The following is a 19,516-nucleotide window of genomic DNA, read 5'->3' as shown; positions in this document are numbered from 1 at the left end:
TTCTTCTATGAGCTTGAAAAAAGTATGATTTTAAAAGTATGGTTGATAATTGTACGAGACATTGTCTGTCCCGGCAGCTTTATTCTCAGAATTAATTTGATACAGTATATGCAACGCAATGAATTTGTCTGATAAAGCTTGGCAGAAAGTAATGAATTTCACATGAATGCTTTCTTGTAAAACAAATATATATACATCTACACATGAAATAACATTTCAGCACAATACCGGTATCAGTAAGAATGCAGATTTTGTGGAATATCCTAATTGGTTGCCACATAAAATGAATACCTGGATAAGTACACGACACTTAAAGGGACATTTAATCCCAAACTAAAAATTCTACCATGTACTCACCCTCACGTCATTCCAAACCCATAATACTTTCGTTAAAAATATCTTGTTTTGCATTTCTAAGATTAAGTCGTTCCATTTCATGTCCAGGTAACCAAAACTTGAAAGATCCAGAAAGCTTATGGAGGCATTGTAAAACATAAACATATGAACATACAATCACTTGATGAACAGATACATTTTAATTTAAGCATTTATTAATGATTAAAAATGGTTACCACACACCCACAGAAGCACATTGCACACACAAGCTTCATGTTTAATGTGCTCAATGAAAACCAATGAGGTTTGTTCAATGTATGTGTGTGTATGTAAATAAGAATAAAAAGAGTAATGTTCTCACCTGAGTTTACAGCTCCAAAAACATTTATTAATAAACAGCCAGCATTCTGACCATCAGGTCTTCATCAGGATTAAAAGCTTAATTAAATATGTTCATCATATACAACAATCATATCTCTTCACAAGACTTGGATTAAATCACTTGATTTATATGGATTTGTTTTACGACACCTTTATAAACTTTTTGGATCTTTCTAGTTTTGGTTTCCTGGATTTTCATTAGAAGGGACAGAAATCTCTCTGGTTTCATAAAAAATTCTTAATTTGTGTTTAGAAGATTAACCAAAGTATTATGGGTTTAGAACAACATGAGGGAAGGAATTATTGCAAAATTTACATTTTTGGGTGAACTAACCCTTTAATTCTGGTATATTTACTTCACAGCATTCTACATTTTTCCGAAACATTTTATGTTCCCAGTTTCTGAAAACATACACAGCATGTTTAGAGAAAATTATCATTTGATTAAATCAAAATTGTTAATGTAACAACTATTGTTAGGAGGATTGGTTAAAGTAAATACAGCTGCACACATTGTTTTAAAAGTCATTTTTTATCAGGTCAGGTCAGCGTGGTTTTCTTCAGAATGAGAGAGAGCTATCAATACACACAGTGAAATGTTTATGATGAGGCTGTCAAATACATGGCCAGGGAAAATGTATTCACCCCAGAGACAAAAGGGAAAAAATCTGAAAAATAGGCTTGATTTTCTTTCCTTACAATGTGAATAAAGAAGATCAAGCCTATTTTAGTACTTTTTTGCATTGTGACACTTTTCATAAAGCAAATTTAAATTTCTATATGTAGAGATATATAAATCATCAGCATAAATAATACATTTCCTTCCTTTAATTCAGGGGTGAAAGTGACCCAGCCATTGTCTCTGTGAAATGAACCCAGACCGTGTCATAAATTAAAGTGCTACAATACTGAACTGGACAAAATAGATACTGATAAAGCTCAAAGGGATCTGTCAAAACAATCCAAAGTATTGAGAATAAATTAAAATAAATACTCAGCAGTGAGAGCTGAAATGTTGAAGCCCGTTCGAAATAAAGGGCGGACAGGCAAAACAACTTCATAAAATGAATGCTTCAACAAATTTGATCATGAAAATGTAACCATAAAACAATTTACAGCAAGCTTCTCGATTAACATTAAACTGATTAATGTGATGTTCAGTGGTGTTGGGCGATTAGAGGTGTTAGATCACAGGCTCCTGCTGTTCAGTTTACAGTGGTTGTCCTGGTTGAGTTGGGACAGCTACATATGAATCGATGTTTGAACTGAAAGCATGTGGTGGTTCAGCCCTCCTGTCCAAAATCCTCTGTGAACTTCTTCACCTTCAGCAGGTCTTCTTTGTTGACGGTGGGGCGTGTGGTGGCCAAAGAGCGCAGCATGTCAGACTACAAACACACACAAACTCTGTTACACAACAGCACATGTACATATATATGTATATAAATTAGCTTTGTATTTGCCACCTTAAAATGATTTCCAGGGGCATTTTCACCTTTATAAAGTCCAATTTTTGTGCGCACACACACAAAAAAAAGTATTAGATGTAGATTAAATGTAAGATTCCCAGTGAAATGCTCTCTCAGAGCAAGTGCAGTGAGTTTGCTTCCTTCTTCTCTGAGAAAATCAATAATATCAGAAAGGTGATCAGCTCATCCTTGAGTTGCGCTGGGGTCAGGCAGATCAGACAACAGTCTGAGAAAGTAGTCACTATGTCTGATTTCGAAGAAATTGATGGCAAAATTTTGGAAGAAACCGTACAGCACCTAAAAACATCAACCTGCGCCCTTGACGCACTTCCCACATCTTTTTTCAAAAATGTGTTACACAGCTTAGAAGCAGATCTCCTAGAAGTGGTAAATGCCTCACTTCTCTCTGGGAGTTTTCCGAACTCCCTGAAAACTGCAGTTGTCAAGCCCCTCCTGAAAAAGAGCAATCTGGATAAGACCATATTAAACAACTATAGACCGATCTCAAATCTTCCTTTCATAGGCAAGATCATTGAAAAAGTTGTCTTCAATCAGCTGAACAAATTCTTAAGCTCGAATGGATACTTTGACCATTTTCAATCTGGTTTCCGACCGCACCACAGTACAGAGACCGCACTCATAAAGATAATAAATGATATTCGCTTAAATACTGATACAGGCAAATTATCAGTGCTGGAACTACTCGACCTCTGTGCTGCATTTGACACTGTCGATCACAAAATACTTCTTGACAGGCTGGAAAACTGGGTCGGGCTTTCTGGGATAGTCCTAAAATGGTTCAGGTCATACTTAGGAGGCAGAGGTTATTATGTGAGTATAGGAGACCATAAGTCTGAGTGGACATCCATGACATGCGGAGTCCCTCAAGGCTCAATTCTTGCGCCACTCTTATTCAACCTGTACATGCTCCCAATGAGCCAAATAATGAGAAGGAAACAAATCGCTTACCATAGCTATGCAGACGACACACAGCTCTACTTATCCCTATCGCCTAACGATTACAGCCCCATTGACTCCCTTTGCCAATGCATTGATGAAGTAAACAATTGGATGTGCCAAAACTTTCTTCAGTTAAACAAAGACAAAACTGAAGTCATTGCGTTTGGAAACAAAGATGAAGTTCTCAAGGTGAACACATACCTTCAGTCTAGGGGTCAAACAACTAAAAATCGAGTCAGGAATCTTGGTGTGTCTCTAGAGTCAGACCTTAGTTTCAGTAGTCATGTCAAAGCAATTACTAAATCAGCATACTATCACCTGAAAAATATTGCAAGAATTAGATGCTTTGTTTCTAGTCAAGACTTAGAAAAACTTGTGCATGCTTTTATCACCAGTAGGGTGGATTATTGTAATGGACTTCTCACTGGCCTTCCCAAAAAGACCATAAGACAGTTGCAGCTCATACAGAACGCTGCTGTTAGGATTCTGAGCAGAACCAGAAAATATGAACACATCACACCTGTCCTCAGGTCTTTACACTGGCTGCCAGTTACATTTAGGATTGATTTTAAAGTATTATTACTGGTATATAAATCATTCAATGGCCTAGGACCTCAATACATGGCAGATATGCTCAGTGAATATAAACCCAACAGATCACTCAGATCATTAGGATCACATCGGCTAGAAATACCAAGGGTTCACTCTAAGCATGGCGAGTCTGCTTTTAGCTACTATGCCAGCCGCAGCTGGAACAGCTTCCAGAAGAGATCAGATGTGATCCTACAGTAGTCACATTCAAATCCAGACTCAAAACACATCTGTTTAGCTGTGCATTTACTGAATGAGCACTGTGCCACTGTTCATCCGAATGTTTGCACTGTATTTTATTTTGTTTTAATTACTCTAATTTCATTTGATTATTTCTGTATTTTATCTTTTATTCTAAACTGTTTTAATTATTCTGATTTCTTTTGATTATTTTAAATTTGTCTATGTAAAGCACTTTGAATTACCATTGTGTATGAAATGTGCTATATAAATAAACTTGCCTTGCCTTGACATGCCTAAGAATTTGTGCAAAGAACTTCATCATCTAATTCATTTTACTTTACACAAGTATTTTCACATTGCAGAAGTGGCACAGAAGATGAAAATAAGGCATTAGATGCGTTTACACTTCCACTACAATTGTTATTGAGTGTGATTTGTAAAAGATTTGCTTAATGTCTGCCTACGGCAGTGTTCTGCCAACCCTGCTCCTGAAGGACCCCCAACTCATCAGCTCATTATCTCATGGGGTGCTGATGACGCAGTGGATAAGACACAGGCCTTTGGTGTGAAAGACCCGGGTTCGAATCCACTGTGAGACACCAATGTGTCCCTGAGCAAGACACTTAACCCCTAGTTGCTCCAGAGGCGTGCGACCTCGGAAATATAGCAATTGTAAGTCGCTTTGGATAAAAGTAATTTGAATAAATTGAATAAAAATGAATAAATGTAAATGAGTTGAATCAGGTGTGTTTGATTAGAGAGACAAAGAATACGTGGAGTGTTGGGGGTCCTACGTAGGCCAGTGTTTCTCAATCCTGCTCCTGGTCTTCACTGGCTGCCCGTGAACTACTTCGACCTTCCCTCAAACACTGTAGTTGTAGCTGAGGCCTGGAAAAGTTTGGTTCGTGTTTTCATCATGTCGAGGAAACGCTGTTTTTCTGCACTGTGAAAGCAAATCCACTTTGTATGCTCATCCAAAGAATAAGACTGATCCGGTTAAACCGACACCATCGTTACTGTTCGTATTGCTGTGTATCTAGTGCTGAGGAAGAGCAGAAGTTCAGATATCGTTTCTGACACGTGCTGTAAGCAGTTGACCAATCACAACAGACTGGGCCATCTGACCAATCAGAGCAGAGCAGAGCAGAGCAGGCTCTCGGAAAGGAGGGGTTTAGAGAGACCTTAAGGTCTTTCAGGCACTGTGAGAAAAGAAATGATGCTGCAATGTATATTATAAGAAAATGAAAGTTTTTTTTGACCTTGGATGAATGTAACCCAATAGGAGACCTTCAAAACCAAATTAGGAACCTTTAAAGGGGGGGTGAAATGCTGTTTCATGCATAGTGAGTTTTTCACACTGTTAAAGAGTTGGATTCCCATGCTAAACATGGACAAAGTTTCAAAAATGAAGTTGTAAGTTTGATGGAGTAATTCTGTTCCAAAAATACTCCAAATATGTTTGTCACAAGTTTCGGAAAGTTTTTTTCGAATACGGGCCTGTGTGACGTCAGAGTCGCCGGAATTTCCTTATACGGGTCTTAAGGGCACTTCTCCCGGAAGGGCGCGCGCGCATCTGTAGCCTAGTGCGTGCGAGAGTACGCCTATGCCCATCAGAGCGCTGGGCTCGGCTGCGCTGCAATTAAAAAAATGCCACCAAAAAAGTGTGTTTTTGGTTGCCAGGGCAAGACAACATTGCACAAATTTCCAAAGAACCCAGCTTAAGGGACCTGTGGATGGATTTTGTTTTTCCAGAGCAGCAACGGAGTTGTGCAAGTGTTTTTGTTTGTTCCCTTCATTTCGACAGTAATAGTTTTATAAACAAGGCCCAGTTCAACGACGGATTTGCAGATCACCTAATACTCAAAGATGGAGCAGTCCCAACGATAAAGGTTCACGATCGTGCGTTGGAACCGCAGGCGGTGAGTAATACTGCTTCAAATGTCTGTGAGTTGTTAACTATCGGCGTGTAAGCACAGAAAGTAAACAACATGATCACATACAGTTAATGTATCTATGGAGCATGCGATGTATGGTGTGTGTTTAAATACATTTGTTTAGCTGGCCACTGTAGGTGTCAGTTTGTTTATTGTAAAAATAAATCATGTCCTCATAAACCAGTCTGTCTGTTTACAACACACAAATGTTGTAAAACTCGCGCATGACATGGTGTTCTAAAAACACTGCGCTCAAGTTCAAATCATTTCTATTTTTAAAAAAACGCTCGAGACTTTATGTTTTTCACCCATTTCACTGCCCATCTCACGTTTTTGTGAGCAAAAACGCGTTCTGTATGAACGAGCCCTTATATTGTTTAAGTTATAAGTTATAAGTTATACCGTTCCAGTAGGCCTACACACCACATAGAGACGTCCTGCTGTAGTCGTTGCTGCTGCTGCTGCTGGTCGTCTTCAATCTCAGCCTCGGGATCTGATTCTGGATCAAAAATGTATGGCTGAATCTGATTGTTAGCCATGGTTTATTTTCGGATGTCACTCACAGCTTCCAGACGCTCTCAACGCAAAAGCTTCGCGCGCTCGTGTCGTGATTATTTAGCTCCGCCCACACGGTACGCCTCCACCCGCTCGGGTTTTTCCGGAAAGACTCGGTACAGCCTATCTTTCTTTTATAAATATAATAAAACTAAAGACTTTTTGGAGATATGAAGGATGCAATACTACTCTATAGGTACTCAAGAATAACATGAGATTGAGTGAAACTGAGCATTTCACCCCCCCTTTAAATAGCATAATAGGGGTACTTTAAAATATGAAATTATTATTAGTATTTTTGAAATGATACATATACCCCCGGTTTCACACACAATTACAATACTATTGTAGAAAATACATATCGCAGAAATATACAGCGCCCCTCAGTGTTCAGCGCTAGCGGTTACTAGCGTCTCAATATTCTGCTCTATGCACATGCTCACGGCCCATGCGAAGCTCCACTCATGTGCCGCTCATGCTTATCAGAAAAGCAAAGTCTGCTCAAATAACATGCCAACATGAAAGTCCTATGTAGGAGTAGACTTGTTTCTGTTTGCAGTTGCCCTACTGTGCTGTAATATGGTGTGTGTGTGTGTGTGTGTGTGTGTGTGTGTGTGTGTGTGTGTGTGTGTGTGTGTGTGTGTGTGTGTGTGTGTGTGTGTGTGTGTGTGTGTGTGTGTGTGTGTGTGTGTGTGTGTAGCCGTGTGCTGGTCAACGCTGCTGAAATGACGCTACCCTCTCTTTTAACTTTTTTAACTTTACTTTGTTACTTTTAACACACTGTACTTTTTTAATGAAATTTAATAATTTAATGATACTGAATTTTAAGTCTAATATTATTACAATTGTACAAAAAAAGCTCATTTAAAATAATAAATACATTTTACAAAAATCAAGTTTTCGGCCAAGTGCATCCAGTATTTTTGGTTTCGGACCAGAATTCTCCTTTCGGTGCATCCTTAATTTCTATGGTTATACATGTGTGAAATAATTAGTACTTATAATGTGCTATGTAGACCAGACTTGAGTTCAGAGACATGCTCAATGTGAAAAGTAGTAAGTGATCTCACCATGCACACTATGGGCTCCAGTAGTTTGTCACTTGGTACATCCATCCAGGTCATCTCTATGGCCTCAGGGTCACCGGGAGAACACGGGGTCAGGAGGTCATCCACCATCAGAGAGCTGTTACTGCGAGATGGCCCTCGCACCTGATGAGCAAAGAGAGCAGAATACCCTAAAACTACTTCTAGCACATTGAGTTTGATGTTAAAAATTTAACATTTCATTTAAAAGCCACACACTAATTGTGTCTTTCAGTTAGTAATTTTCCCCCCTAATGCATGTAATAACAGAGCACCGCATTAATTCATTAGTGGTCTCAAACAAGATACACAATAGAAAGCTATTGTATCTCTGATGTACAATCAGTTATCTCATTGTATCCGTTGAATTAATTTTGAACTGAATGGATGATGACACTATTGTCTTCTGCAGAGCTGCCTCCAAAGTCGTTTTATAATTGACGCAATTTGCAACATTGAGAGTTATTGAAACAACATTGATTTGAATTGAGTAGAATAATAGAGCTGCTTATAGCTGGAACTAGTGGTGCAACTGATCTTTATTGAAAAATTATATACATACATACATACATACATATATATATATATATATATATATATATATATATATGGGGGGGTGTTTCATTTATTACTTAACGCTCACTTGAAGTACTTCGATACCACATCAAAAACTGCTAGCCTAACTGTTAAAGTTAACATTATTAAAGACAAGTAAACAGTCTTAAAATAAGAACAAATACACAAATAAATAATTAATCCTAAACACAAAATAACACCATTTGCTCACTGTAGAAATTAAATATAGGTTCATCTTTGTTAAAGCTGTGTTTTGTATTTTTAAAACATTAATGAAAGACATCAGCAGGAATATTAGGCTTCACTTTGAGACAGAATAAACCGTCTAACATCCGGTTTCTTTCACAACTGTTCACTTATGACATAACCGAGAGAATACTGGCAGACGGGTATTTTGAGCGTGTGTGTCCATTCAAGTGCAAAGAAATGCGAAAGAGGAATCAATTTGGTGTTTGAGCGCTTATCTGATATGCATCTCTCAATTAAAGTCAATTCAATTCAAAAGTGACTGTAAATAATACAATATTGCCAAAGCTTGGAATACATAAATTTAAATAAATGAAGTTGGCTGTGCGCACAGATAACGCGCGAGTCCCGATTTTCGCTTCTTCTTCTGCGTTTAAAATTGTTTGAATGTGTAAATTGGCAATACAAATCACGTCCAAATGATAAACTTTCACTCTATGATTGTTAAACTGAGCTGTTAATCCACGAATCACATGCGTGCTGTGGGGCAGCTGGATCACGGATCAACTGCGAATCTATGGCACCCCTAGCTGAAACAAATTGATTTCATTACTGATGAACTTAATGAAACCGGTGATAACTGTGGTTACCTTTTTGAAGTGTGTGGCGGACTGCACTTTCCTGACCGGCTGCATGAGAGCATCTCGTACTATGACGCTTATGTCGGCTCCAGAATATCCGTCCGTCTTGCGGGCCAGCTGCCGCAGGTCTGCCTCGGTCAGACTGTGAGGAGTGTTGCCCAGATGCAAGCGAAACATGGCCGACCTCGCGGGCTCCTCGGGGAGGGGGATGTAGATGCGCTTCTCAAACCTGCACAGACCACGGGGAGTGCAGATTAAAGACTGGTTTAAAACACGATCTTTGTTTTTACATTCATTACACTGACCTCCTGCGAATAGCAGCGTCAAGGACCCAGGGAATGTTAGTTGCACCGAGAACTAATATCCCATCACTGCTATTACCAACACCTGCCAAAGAGAGACGCGATCAAACCATTACACAATGTCAAGACAGACGAGTTTACAGCAAATTATGAGGAAATCCTGCAACATTCTGTATGTGGGTCAATATTCTTTTTTAAATCATGTTTAAAATGTATTCGCCAAGTACTTAACCTTCCAACTACATTAAAAACCCTCCAACTACATTAAAAAAACCTTTATACATCTGTCGCATTCCCCGGTTCCAGTTTAATCCCCCCCAGTTTCGACCCGGTGGAACGTGAGCTTATAAAACCGGTATAATAAAACCTGTATAATTAAAAAAATGTTCAACTAAAACTATATTGTATCTGATCGGTCTCTTCTTATTAATGAGTGAAAGTGCAAAATATTTTTGAGTTTTGAATTTTTCGTGGGTAACACTTTATATTACAGTGTCCTTGCTGTAACATATGTAACATATGTTACATGTTCTTACCATAGTGACAACAATAAATGATGCATAATTACATGCAACTAACCCTCAACCAAATCCTAATCCTACCCTAACCCTACAGTAAGTACATGTAGTTGCTTAATATTACTCTGTACTTAAATATAAAACTGCGCTGTAACAATGACACCTTGAAATAAAGTGTAACCCTGTGTTTTACTATGTTATTATTAAATTTAACCCATTTTTTTATTTAAAAAAATTGAGAAGTTCTTTGAAATTTCTAAATTTACAAGAACCACTGTGATGCAAAAATATATATTTTATAATTTTCTTTATCATGGTATACATTTACTATATACTGTAGAATATATTCAGAATGCTAACAAATTCTACATGATTTGACAGTTTTAAGTGTTTAGTGTCAATCTACGGTGTCTGTTTTACGATGTAGATGCTCCAGCAACAGTAATATTGTCATTTGTGTTGGGAGTGCTCACAAACTGCCATTGAGTGTTTGTGTTTCTCACCCTGCATCTGCACCAGGAACTCCGTCTTGATTCTCCGAGCAGCTTCACTTTCATTCTCATTTCTGGATCCACAGAGAGAATCCACCTCATCGATGAAGATGATGGAGGGCTTATGCTGGCGAGCCAGATCGAACAGATTCTTCACCAGTCTGGAAGACAACATACATCATTCAGAGAGTCCTGCACCTCATGCAGACGTCAGCAACGAGAGCAGAGACTGAAGCTCACTTCTCACTCTCGCCGAGCCACTTCGACATGAGATCAGATGAAGACACGGAGAAGAAGGTGGAGTTATTGGCCTCGGTGGCGACAGCTTTGGCCAGATAAGACTTCCCAGTGCCAGGCGGCCCAAACAGGAGAATGCCTCTCCACGGGGTGCGCTTGCCTGCATCACAATGTACACACAGATTATAGTCTTTAACAGAATAAAAAAAAAACAGCATCTTGAATCATTAAAAGAATTAGCTTTAAAAATGACATAAGGACATCAAGGTAAAACAAAAAAAATGTACATATTCATTTATAACAGATTAATTTTAAGAAACATACACTACCGTCCAAGGATTTTTTCATGTTTTTGAAATTAAAGAGTATGTTATTCTTTTATGCCTATACAGTAAAACAGTTTTTTAATTTAATATGTAATTTATGCAAATGTTATTTATTCCTGTGATGGCAAAGTAGTATTTTTAGCAGCCATTACTCCAGTGTTAATGATCCTTCAGAAATCATATTAATGCTGATTTGTTGCTCAAGAAAGAGTTCTTATTATTATCACACTTGAAAACATCTGTGCTGCTTAATATTTTTTGGGAAAAGTGGTCAAAAAAATTTTCAGGATTCTTTGATGAACAGAAATGTCAAAAGAACAGCTTTACAGGTCTTCACTTACATCCTTTATCCTTGTCTAATAAGAATATTTATTTATTTATTTTAAAAAACCTTACTGACCCAAATATTTGAATTGTAGTGTACATATGTGTGAGAACAGAAACAACCATTTAAAGTCCCCCTGTGGTGAAAATCAAGTTCTTAATGTTGTTTATATGTCTGTGTGGTGTTTTTAATATGCAATATGATTTAAGACAAACCACATTCATAAGTCAACACCATTGCTGAGTATTTTCTCTTTAAAACTGCAGTGAACCAAAAACAGTGTCAAAAACGCACTTTGAAATCGCTGGTGTTTCTGACGTCACAAACTACCTTGTAACCAATCAGGTCAACATCCCGGCGGGCTTTAGCATATCATTACTATTCTCTGAAGCAGTGGAGTCTCAAGAGAAGCAGTTAATCCCGGTGTATTTTTCTGTTGATATGAAAAATCGGTTAGATTTGGGAAGATAGTCCTGAAGTGTGTCTAGTCTCTCCACTGTGAAGACCTCCTTCCCTTCACCTCTGCACAGATAAAACGTTGTAGGGATAACTCTGGTTCACGTGGCTATGTGGAAGAGATACAAAAATTCTGTATTATAAATTTTTCAAGGTTTGTACCTTGGAACCTATTTCATGGTTTGCGTTCTCGAGCCCCAAGGACTGTTTTGTGCAAATGAGCGGCCGGATCGCATTAAAGGCGGCCCCTAAGTTAATAACTAATGATAGTTGCGACAGAAGTGAATCAATCAAAACTAACTTTAGCTGGACAATAACTATTCTAGAGCTGCTGTAAAGTCAAAACAATCTCTGTTACTTTAATTTCACTGTAAAGCTGCTTTGAAACAATCTATATTGTTAAAAGCGCTATATAAATGAAGGTGACTTGACAAACTCCTCAGGATTGAAAAACCATAGACGGGTGTGCTGAAGCAGGAATTAAACTTTGCAGGACAGTGAGTCCCCAGGGCCATATTTGAAGACCTCTAATTTAGAGCTTAGATCGGGCCCAAAAAAATCAAGCCCGACCCGAGCCCGAGCACGTTGTGTCCGAGCCCGCCCCGGCCCGACACATTAACTGTAATTATGAGCCCGTGCCTGATTTAAACCCGACCATTTTTAATACGTGGGCCATTATAACCAGGGAAGACGCCAGATCTTTTTTTAACGCAGGTGCTGAATGGGTGCTAGACCATTGACAGGGGGTAGCTGCGCAATTATATATATATATATATATATATATATATATATATATATATATATTATATACATACTATTAATAAATGTGCAAAAATTGGCCACTTAATATTTAATATTCAATTATTTTAATTATCACAATGAAAGTTTTAATTTTATTAAATTGAACAAGGACAACATTCAGCATTCAATCAAATATTCTTAAAGATTCATTATTGTTAATAATGTTATTTCGACATATGTGTGCGTGCTACAAGCAAGATGTGAATTTGTAAATTCGGTGACAAGCGTGCCTCAATTTACGATGAGATGTCTCCAGTTCACGTGCTATGGTGACCGCGGCTCGCCGGCGCCTCCATGTCATGATTATATTGTCTGCTATATTTACTTCTTATTTATTAAATCCAGGCAATTGGTTGATGAAAAATTTATTAAAATTAAGATACAATTTATACAAAATGAAATTCACTTTAAAGAAAGGCTTTCTACAAAACAAAACAAAACATAATGAAGTGGTCAAAATCATGCCTGAACCACTCCATATCTTCTGATATTGCGCATCATCCTATCTACTCTGTTCACTTTCATAATCAACATAGATGGAAAAAAATAACATTATAATATTTTAATAAATATGAAACTAAATGCGCTTATTTAATGGCTACAACACGTACAGACTCTCTAGCAGCGCGCCGCACTTGCACTCAACAAAGCCAACACATATGTTGTCACTGCCCACGACTAGTTTAAAATATTTCCATACCTCCGACTTTCCTTCATACTTGCTGAAAGTTAATTCTCCTGTTTTAATTTTTTTCTTTACTTCTTCAAGCTCCATGTTGCACTTAAGCTACACAATACAGCACAGCATGCGGGTGGAGGAGACGCTGAGCGTGACACGTGACGTGCTTTGCCCGACCCGAGCATAGTGGCGGAAAATATCGGGGTCGGTCTCGGGCAGAGAATCTAAGCTCTACTCTGATTTAAAATTTAAAAATAATTTAATACAAGAAAGACAGATGTGTGTTTATAATCGTCCTTTGTCTCTCCTGATAAAAAAAAAAAACGGTAAGATTTGTCTTGATTTCTAAGACACAGACTGACCTGTGAACAGGTGTGGAAATTTGATGGGTAGAATGACAGCTTCCTTCAGGGCTTCTTTTGCCCCCTCCAGTCCGGCCACATCATTCCACCTCACATTGGGCTTCTCCATCACAATCGCTCCTGAAAACATCAATAACAGTCTATCATTAACCAAACAGCAGGTGTGTATTGTTTTGCATTAACAAAAAAGAAACATACAAGACATACAGACTCACCCATCAGATGCTCCTGGAGTTTCTTTTTCTCTGGATTTTCTCCCTCGCTGTCACTGTCACTTCTGCACGCGTGCACGCACACGCACGCGGCGCACACACACACACACACACACACACACACACACACACACACACACACACACACACACACACACACACACACACACAAGAGTATCAGTGTGAGTGATGCACTATACTCAATTCATCAACAACATCCAGCAGAACAAATAATAAATGAAAGCGTACTTGTCATTGCTCTGTGTTTCCTTCACTGGTTTCTTGCCCTGTTTGTCCTTGTTTTTCAAGTAGTCCTTGAGTTTCTCGGCTCTGTCCAGATACTGCATACACTTCCCTCGTATGCTTTCCTTTGCCTTGTCACTGTGTGCTTCATCTGAGACACAAAAGGATCAAAGGTGCCTCATCTCTTAAAATATTTTGTAAGAAATGCTACATTTACATGTTTGAATCTTGAGAAAATGTAATTACAATTTGATCTAACTTTCATCAAAAAACTTAAACCCCCAAAATGCCTGAAAGGAATTGGTTTATAACTTAAGTAAACATGAAATGCCCCTTACGAGCCTTTTTGATATGAGTTTGCAGTGGATTTGCAGGAGTCTCGAAACACTGGCATCTACTTTCCAAATGGTAACACTTATTTTTCAAATCTCTCATTATGTGCTATATACACTGATCTATATAGAATGACTGGATGGCTCATGACGTTCTAAACTCCCATCAGGCAGTGAAACCACCGGAAGTGTTCGAGCGGCCATCTTACGATTCCCTACCAGCAGAGGGCTCCAACGGTCGTTATACAGATTTTGGTAGCTTCGACGGTACTTTTAAGATGACCCGCTGTGCAGCACACAAGTGGAAAATGACGTTCACAAAAGGATTTAGAAAACTGCCCACAGGTTGTAATTCAAGCCCTAAGTAGTGATGAAAAATTGAGGCTTCCTGAACCACTGAGACCTCGCAGCCCATTGCTTCGCCCAAAGGTTCATTACTCAAAGCTTCATTCAGCATTGCTCACTAGTGACACCTAGCTAGTGTGCAAAGAAGTAGCAGACAAATTAATTAATTCTGGACCAATGACCTGAGCAGACTTATACCCCCCACCCAAACACACACACACGTTGTTTTATTTATTTATTTATTTTCTTCTCACTATTAAAGTCTGTAACCTTTCATTTGCAATAATAAAAAGACCTGAGAAGACATTTGTCCATTGCCTGGGTATAAAATAAAATATGTATCTTTCTCTGTCTGAATTTACTTGTGCAGAGACAACTGTCACACACACAGTTCATTAATTATTCATAAATGTTTTGAATAGTGACAGTATGAACAACAAAAGTGACACCGTGTTGAGTGCAGTGCTTATGGTGGAGGGAGTGTAATAAAGTAAACTGCAACAGAATAGTCTGGGGTGGGAAAGTTAAGAATTGTTTCTGGGAGGTTTTGTGCAGTGAACTGTTACTAGTTTTAGTGCAGTGTTGTGCTTATGGGACTGGGGATATAGAGGAGCAAACTGCAACACTGCAGCTTGGGGTGGGTGAAGGAAGGATTACAATAGATTTTTATTGAGAAACAAAACAATTTTCAAGTGTGTTGGGGTTTAGACGATTCCTCTTCTTGGACAAAACCTCTCCAGCCTTGGAAAATATCATTTCACAAGGAACAGAGGATGCAGGGGAACATAAAAATGCCAGTGTCAGCTGGCATAATTGAGGATACTGATGCTTCTGTTGAGGCCAGACGGGGGAGGATCTCCTCTTTCTTGCTGGCTCCATTACCAGGAAAAAGGAAGAGTCGCAAAAAGCAAACAAATCCAAAAGGGCAATCCAAAACAATAAGCAGTCCAGTCCAGATCCAAAAATCCAGAGCAATCCAAATAATCTTATCTAATTAATATAACAAGATTATAATATAGCTACTATAATGAATAATAACAATATACTATAAGTATTCTAACTTGATATAAAGTAATAATATACAGCCCTAACAACACATATGACACAATAACGACAATGAGAGTTCTCTAACTCTCTGACTCTGACACTACTACAACAGCAGTGAACCTATGAAAGAGCATCTTCGGTTACTGGTGTAACCTATGTTCTCTGAATAGGGAACGAGACGCTGCGTTCGCTGCCAAGATCCTCGCGTGCTTCCGACAAGCTTCCTTTTTCGGCAGAGAAATTTGAGGAGTAGATGATGCGCGCGCTAATATAATATGACAACGTAAGAGCGTAGAGGCGGCGCCCGCGCCATCAGCCAATGAATTGGCGTGATTCTATATGGCTTCAGACAATCGGCACACCCAGAGGGCGTTCTGACGCGTAATTTTAGCCGTGAAATTCAGCCAAACCTTGGAGCGTTTTGTCTTCGGCATCTTCATTAATCCCCTCGCTATAGGCAGACGTTCCGGGAGTCTCCCGCATATTGATAACGGCTCCCTGATGACACAGAGTCAAGCACCGAAATCAGGCACCGAAATTTTCTTTCTTATTCGGTCTGGTTACTACCGTTTACGTCGGAACCGGTTCCCTATTGGTACCGCGTTTCGGTACCCAACCCTAGTAGAAAGAGAGATAACTGAGATATTACCGAAGAGTAAAGGTCAAAAAAATAATTGGTAAAAGAAGAGTTATGATCAGGCAACAGCTTTAGGACCCATGTTAATATTAGAAAAGCTTTCCAGCAGTGGAGAGAGGTTAGAGAGCAGGAAAATTGACTTTTTTATGTTTCACAGAAACAAGATATGCTGTAGCTGTAATGTTAGGTGTAGTAATAGTACAGCTTTGAGTGAAATTGTTTGTCTGGAGCTGCTGCTGTTGGAGACTGTGTTGCATTGCATGTTGGTTATTTTATGGACGGAGCAAATAAGTGAGGGGTGTGTTTGTTGGATACTCTAACAACAGTGTTTCTCAGAAATTGCTTACTGCACCTTTAACTGTGCAAAATAAGATCAGGAATGTGTATTAGAGAGTAAACTGGGTAAATTTTGATTTAATTTTGAATAACATTCTATCAGACTCACATTTGATGGCGTGCAGGAAATACTCCACGGCGTGCTGGTAGAGTCTCAGCGCCTCCTCATAGTTCTTGGCCTTGTCCTCCTCTGTGGCTTTAGTCACCAGCTCAATCGCTTTCTGAACAAGAAAAGACATTTAGAGTTACTGATTTAAATAGTCACTGAAGGCTCAGTGAAATGACAGACCAAAATATTATTTATAAACGGCCATTCTAGGCCAATTCCACTAGAGGTCCGTGGAATCCTTTTTTTTTTTTTATCTTTTCTTTTTCCCTTCAGGTTACAGAAAAACTAATTATTTCAACTATTTTCTATGAAATGTATAATTTCTTGAAGGGGGTTCAAAATTAAATTTTTCTGTTAATATTTGAAGCAAGACTTTTGGAAAGCTTGCAGCTTCATTCATTTGACTGTAAACTAAGATTATAAGTATATTAAAGGAAAACTGGTGTGCCTATACCTCCAGAAACAACTTTCATATTAGTATATTAAAGGTCCCATATTGTCAAAAATGAAATTTCCTGGCTTTTTTCATGATAACAGAGGTCTAGGGACTATCTAACTACCATAGAAGTTTCAAAGCAGTCAATCCACAGACAAATGCACACAGCCTGCATTAAGTAGCTGTGCCTTTTCACAAGCCGTTGTGACTTCCGTAAAAATGTGACGTCAGAACTACTCAGTCCCGCCTCAGTCTCACCCGAACACTGCCCACCGTCCGCCCTCCTTTTCCCCAACCCCTGACAACATCATCGCTGAGCAACAACAACACGGACACATGTCGAGAAATGCTGTTCAGTCGATGGATGTAGAGACTGCACTCCTGCAGGACCCAACACAACAGAGTGCGGCCCGACTGGATCTGATGGCGAGTGTGGGCGTAAGGAACTCGTGTGTGTGCGGGTTGCGGGAGAATAAAACGATTCACGGGACTCCCACAAAATAGAAATATCTCAAAACAAAACATCTAAAAACAAATAAATTGTTATTCATATGTTGCACAAAAGCAACAAGAATTACTAAAACTAAATAAAAACGATTTACAGGCCAGAACGAATTTCTAATAACATGTTTGCAGCATTGAGCAATGTAGCCAATCAGAGACAATCAGTGTTGATTTCTTGAACGCAATGGCCAATGAGATGCATTTAAAATAAAATCCACTCACCACTCAAAAAAGCACTTTTGTTCAGTGCTGAATTCTGCATGCTGGCAAATCCTCTGATTATAACAAAGTGTTGATATTATGAAAGATTTTTTGTGCAGTCAGTTTCATTGATAATAACGAAGCTTTGTGAGATCACGATGAACTGAGATATCAGCTTTTTAGGAATTATTAAGAGAGATAAGAGCTGTAAAAATATAATGAGATGCTTTTTGGAAATTATACTGCAAATATATATTCTTAAGGACATCAAAGCCTAAAATAAAACTTCAGAAAGGTATACAATATAGGACTTTTTAATATTTAATAATAGTTATCTAGATAGTTAAATCCCAAAGATTTTAGGCTCTTTGTGAGGCTACATGAGAGAGGTTGTAAACGTTACACATTTTTGCTGGTTATAAGACCATACTATAAGACCAGATAGTATTTGCACTGTTCTTTTCCAACAAAACTCTGGCTTGCTCATCTTTACAGTACAAATTCTGTTGAAACTAGAAATGTAACAAATTATTTACATAACAATCATTTAAAAATCTTGAATTTTGAGTTCAAAAATACACTTTTTCAAATTTCAAAAACATTTTTTTTGTCCTGTGGGTCAATTTTTTTGGGTCTAATATACAAATATATAATTATGCAATTGTTTTCATTGAGAGAAATTAGGCAAACTCCTAGTTTAAACGATTTTAATAAACATCAGGTGTTCCTTTTTGCAGTCAAAAATAATCAGGTTTTGGATACAAAAATGGTCAAATGAAACAATTTATTCCTGGAGCCATACTGACAGACTCATTTGTAAAGAAGTATTCTCACTTATCACACCGTGTTCGTTCGTTGGCCAGAGGAGAACTGATTTCTCCCAAGGTTTTTTCTCCATTCTGTCACCTGATAGACACTGTACTGATGCTGTTGTATTAAAGGTGAACTGAGCTGGATCATGACATCATTTTTTTCAGAACTGCTTTAAAATTAAATTAACTAGTTTAATAATTGATTATCTTTTACAATGGAACTGAATCAACACTGAACTGACTTCAGTCAAAATCTGTCGTTAAATTGTAGACCGACAGATTGACAGATAGAAAGGCCTACTGGTAATATATCCACATCAGCCATTCAAAAAATAAAATCATTAATGCATTGTACATTTACAAATACATTTAGCTTGATATCGCTGCAAAATGCAGTTCAGTCTTTAAATTCAATTTATTATAAATTAATATGAACTGAAAAGAGGTTTGGTTTATAAGGTTGCTTGTAATGTCCCTTTAATATCTCCGCCTATTTCTGATATCATGTTTACAACTGCTCAAAGCCCCCGATGTGTGTGAATTATGAATGACCAGTAATTACAGATTATTTGTTCAGCCAATGTTCAGAAATTCATATTATTAAATAAGGATGATGATATGCTAAAGCTAATGTAAACTCACCTGCAGTGTTGACGTTGTCATTTCATCTCACGCGCCTAGGTTTCACTGCAGTGTCTTATTATTACTATTTATAATATATTTAAATTGCTCGTTAAATAACAACAGCAGTAAAGTAGTTTAAAATAGTATAATGAAGGTTCATATTATGTGGTATAAGTAAGCAAAGAAAAGGAAGTTGCTACCATCCAGTGCCCACTACAACACTGTCCCCCGGAAACAAAAGCTGTAAGCATTTGTTCCATAGCTTAATAATTAATATAATACAATAT

The 19,516-nt window shown here is 38.1% G+C and overlaps 1 protein-coding gene across 1 annotated transcript; it reads right to left on the bottom strand.

Annotated features, from left to right (window-relative positions):
* Window positions 1-42: 42 nt before the first annotated feature.
* Window positions 43-19,465, bottom strand: vps4a (vacuolar protein sorting 4 homolog A). The gene is made up of 11 exons (XM_077211372.1): window positions 19,248-19,465; window positions 16,653-16,764; window positions 13,853-13,997; window positions 13,607-13,668; window positions 13,392-13,511; window positions 10,446-10,602; window positions 10,218-10,366; window positions 9,200-9,281; window positions 8,904-9,123; window positions 7,477-7,617; window positions 43-2,102 (listed from the first exon to the last, which is right to left on the bottom strand). Exons 1-11 carry the CDS (start codon window positions 19,266-19,268, stop codon window positions 2,001-2,003), a joined length of 1,311 nt encoding a protein of 436 aa, XP_077067487.1. The 5' UTR covers window positions 19,269-19,465; the 3' UTR covers window positions 43-2,000.
* Window positions 19,466-19,516: the final 51 nt, after the last annotated feature.

The sequence above is a fragment of the Siphateles boraxobius genome, unplaced genomic scaffold (assembly GCF_051911475.1).
Source record: "Siphateles boraxobius isolate OS27281-9 unplaced genomic scaffold, OSU_SipBor_1 65, whole genome shotgun sequence".
Taxonomy (NCBI): domain Eukaryota; kingdom Metazoa; phylum Chordata; class Actinopteri; order Cypriniformes; family Leuciscidae; genus Siphateles; species Siphateles boraxobius.
The sequence above is the reverse complement of the archived record's forward strand: the minus strand, read 5'-3'. Positions and strand labels throughout refer to the sequence as shown.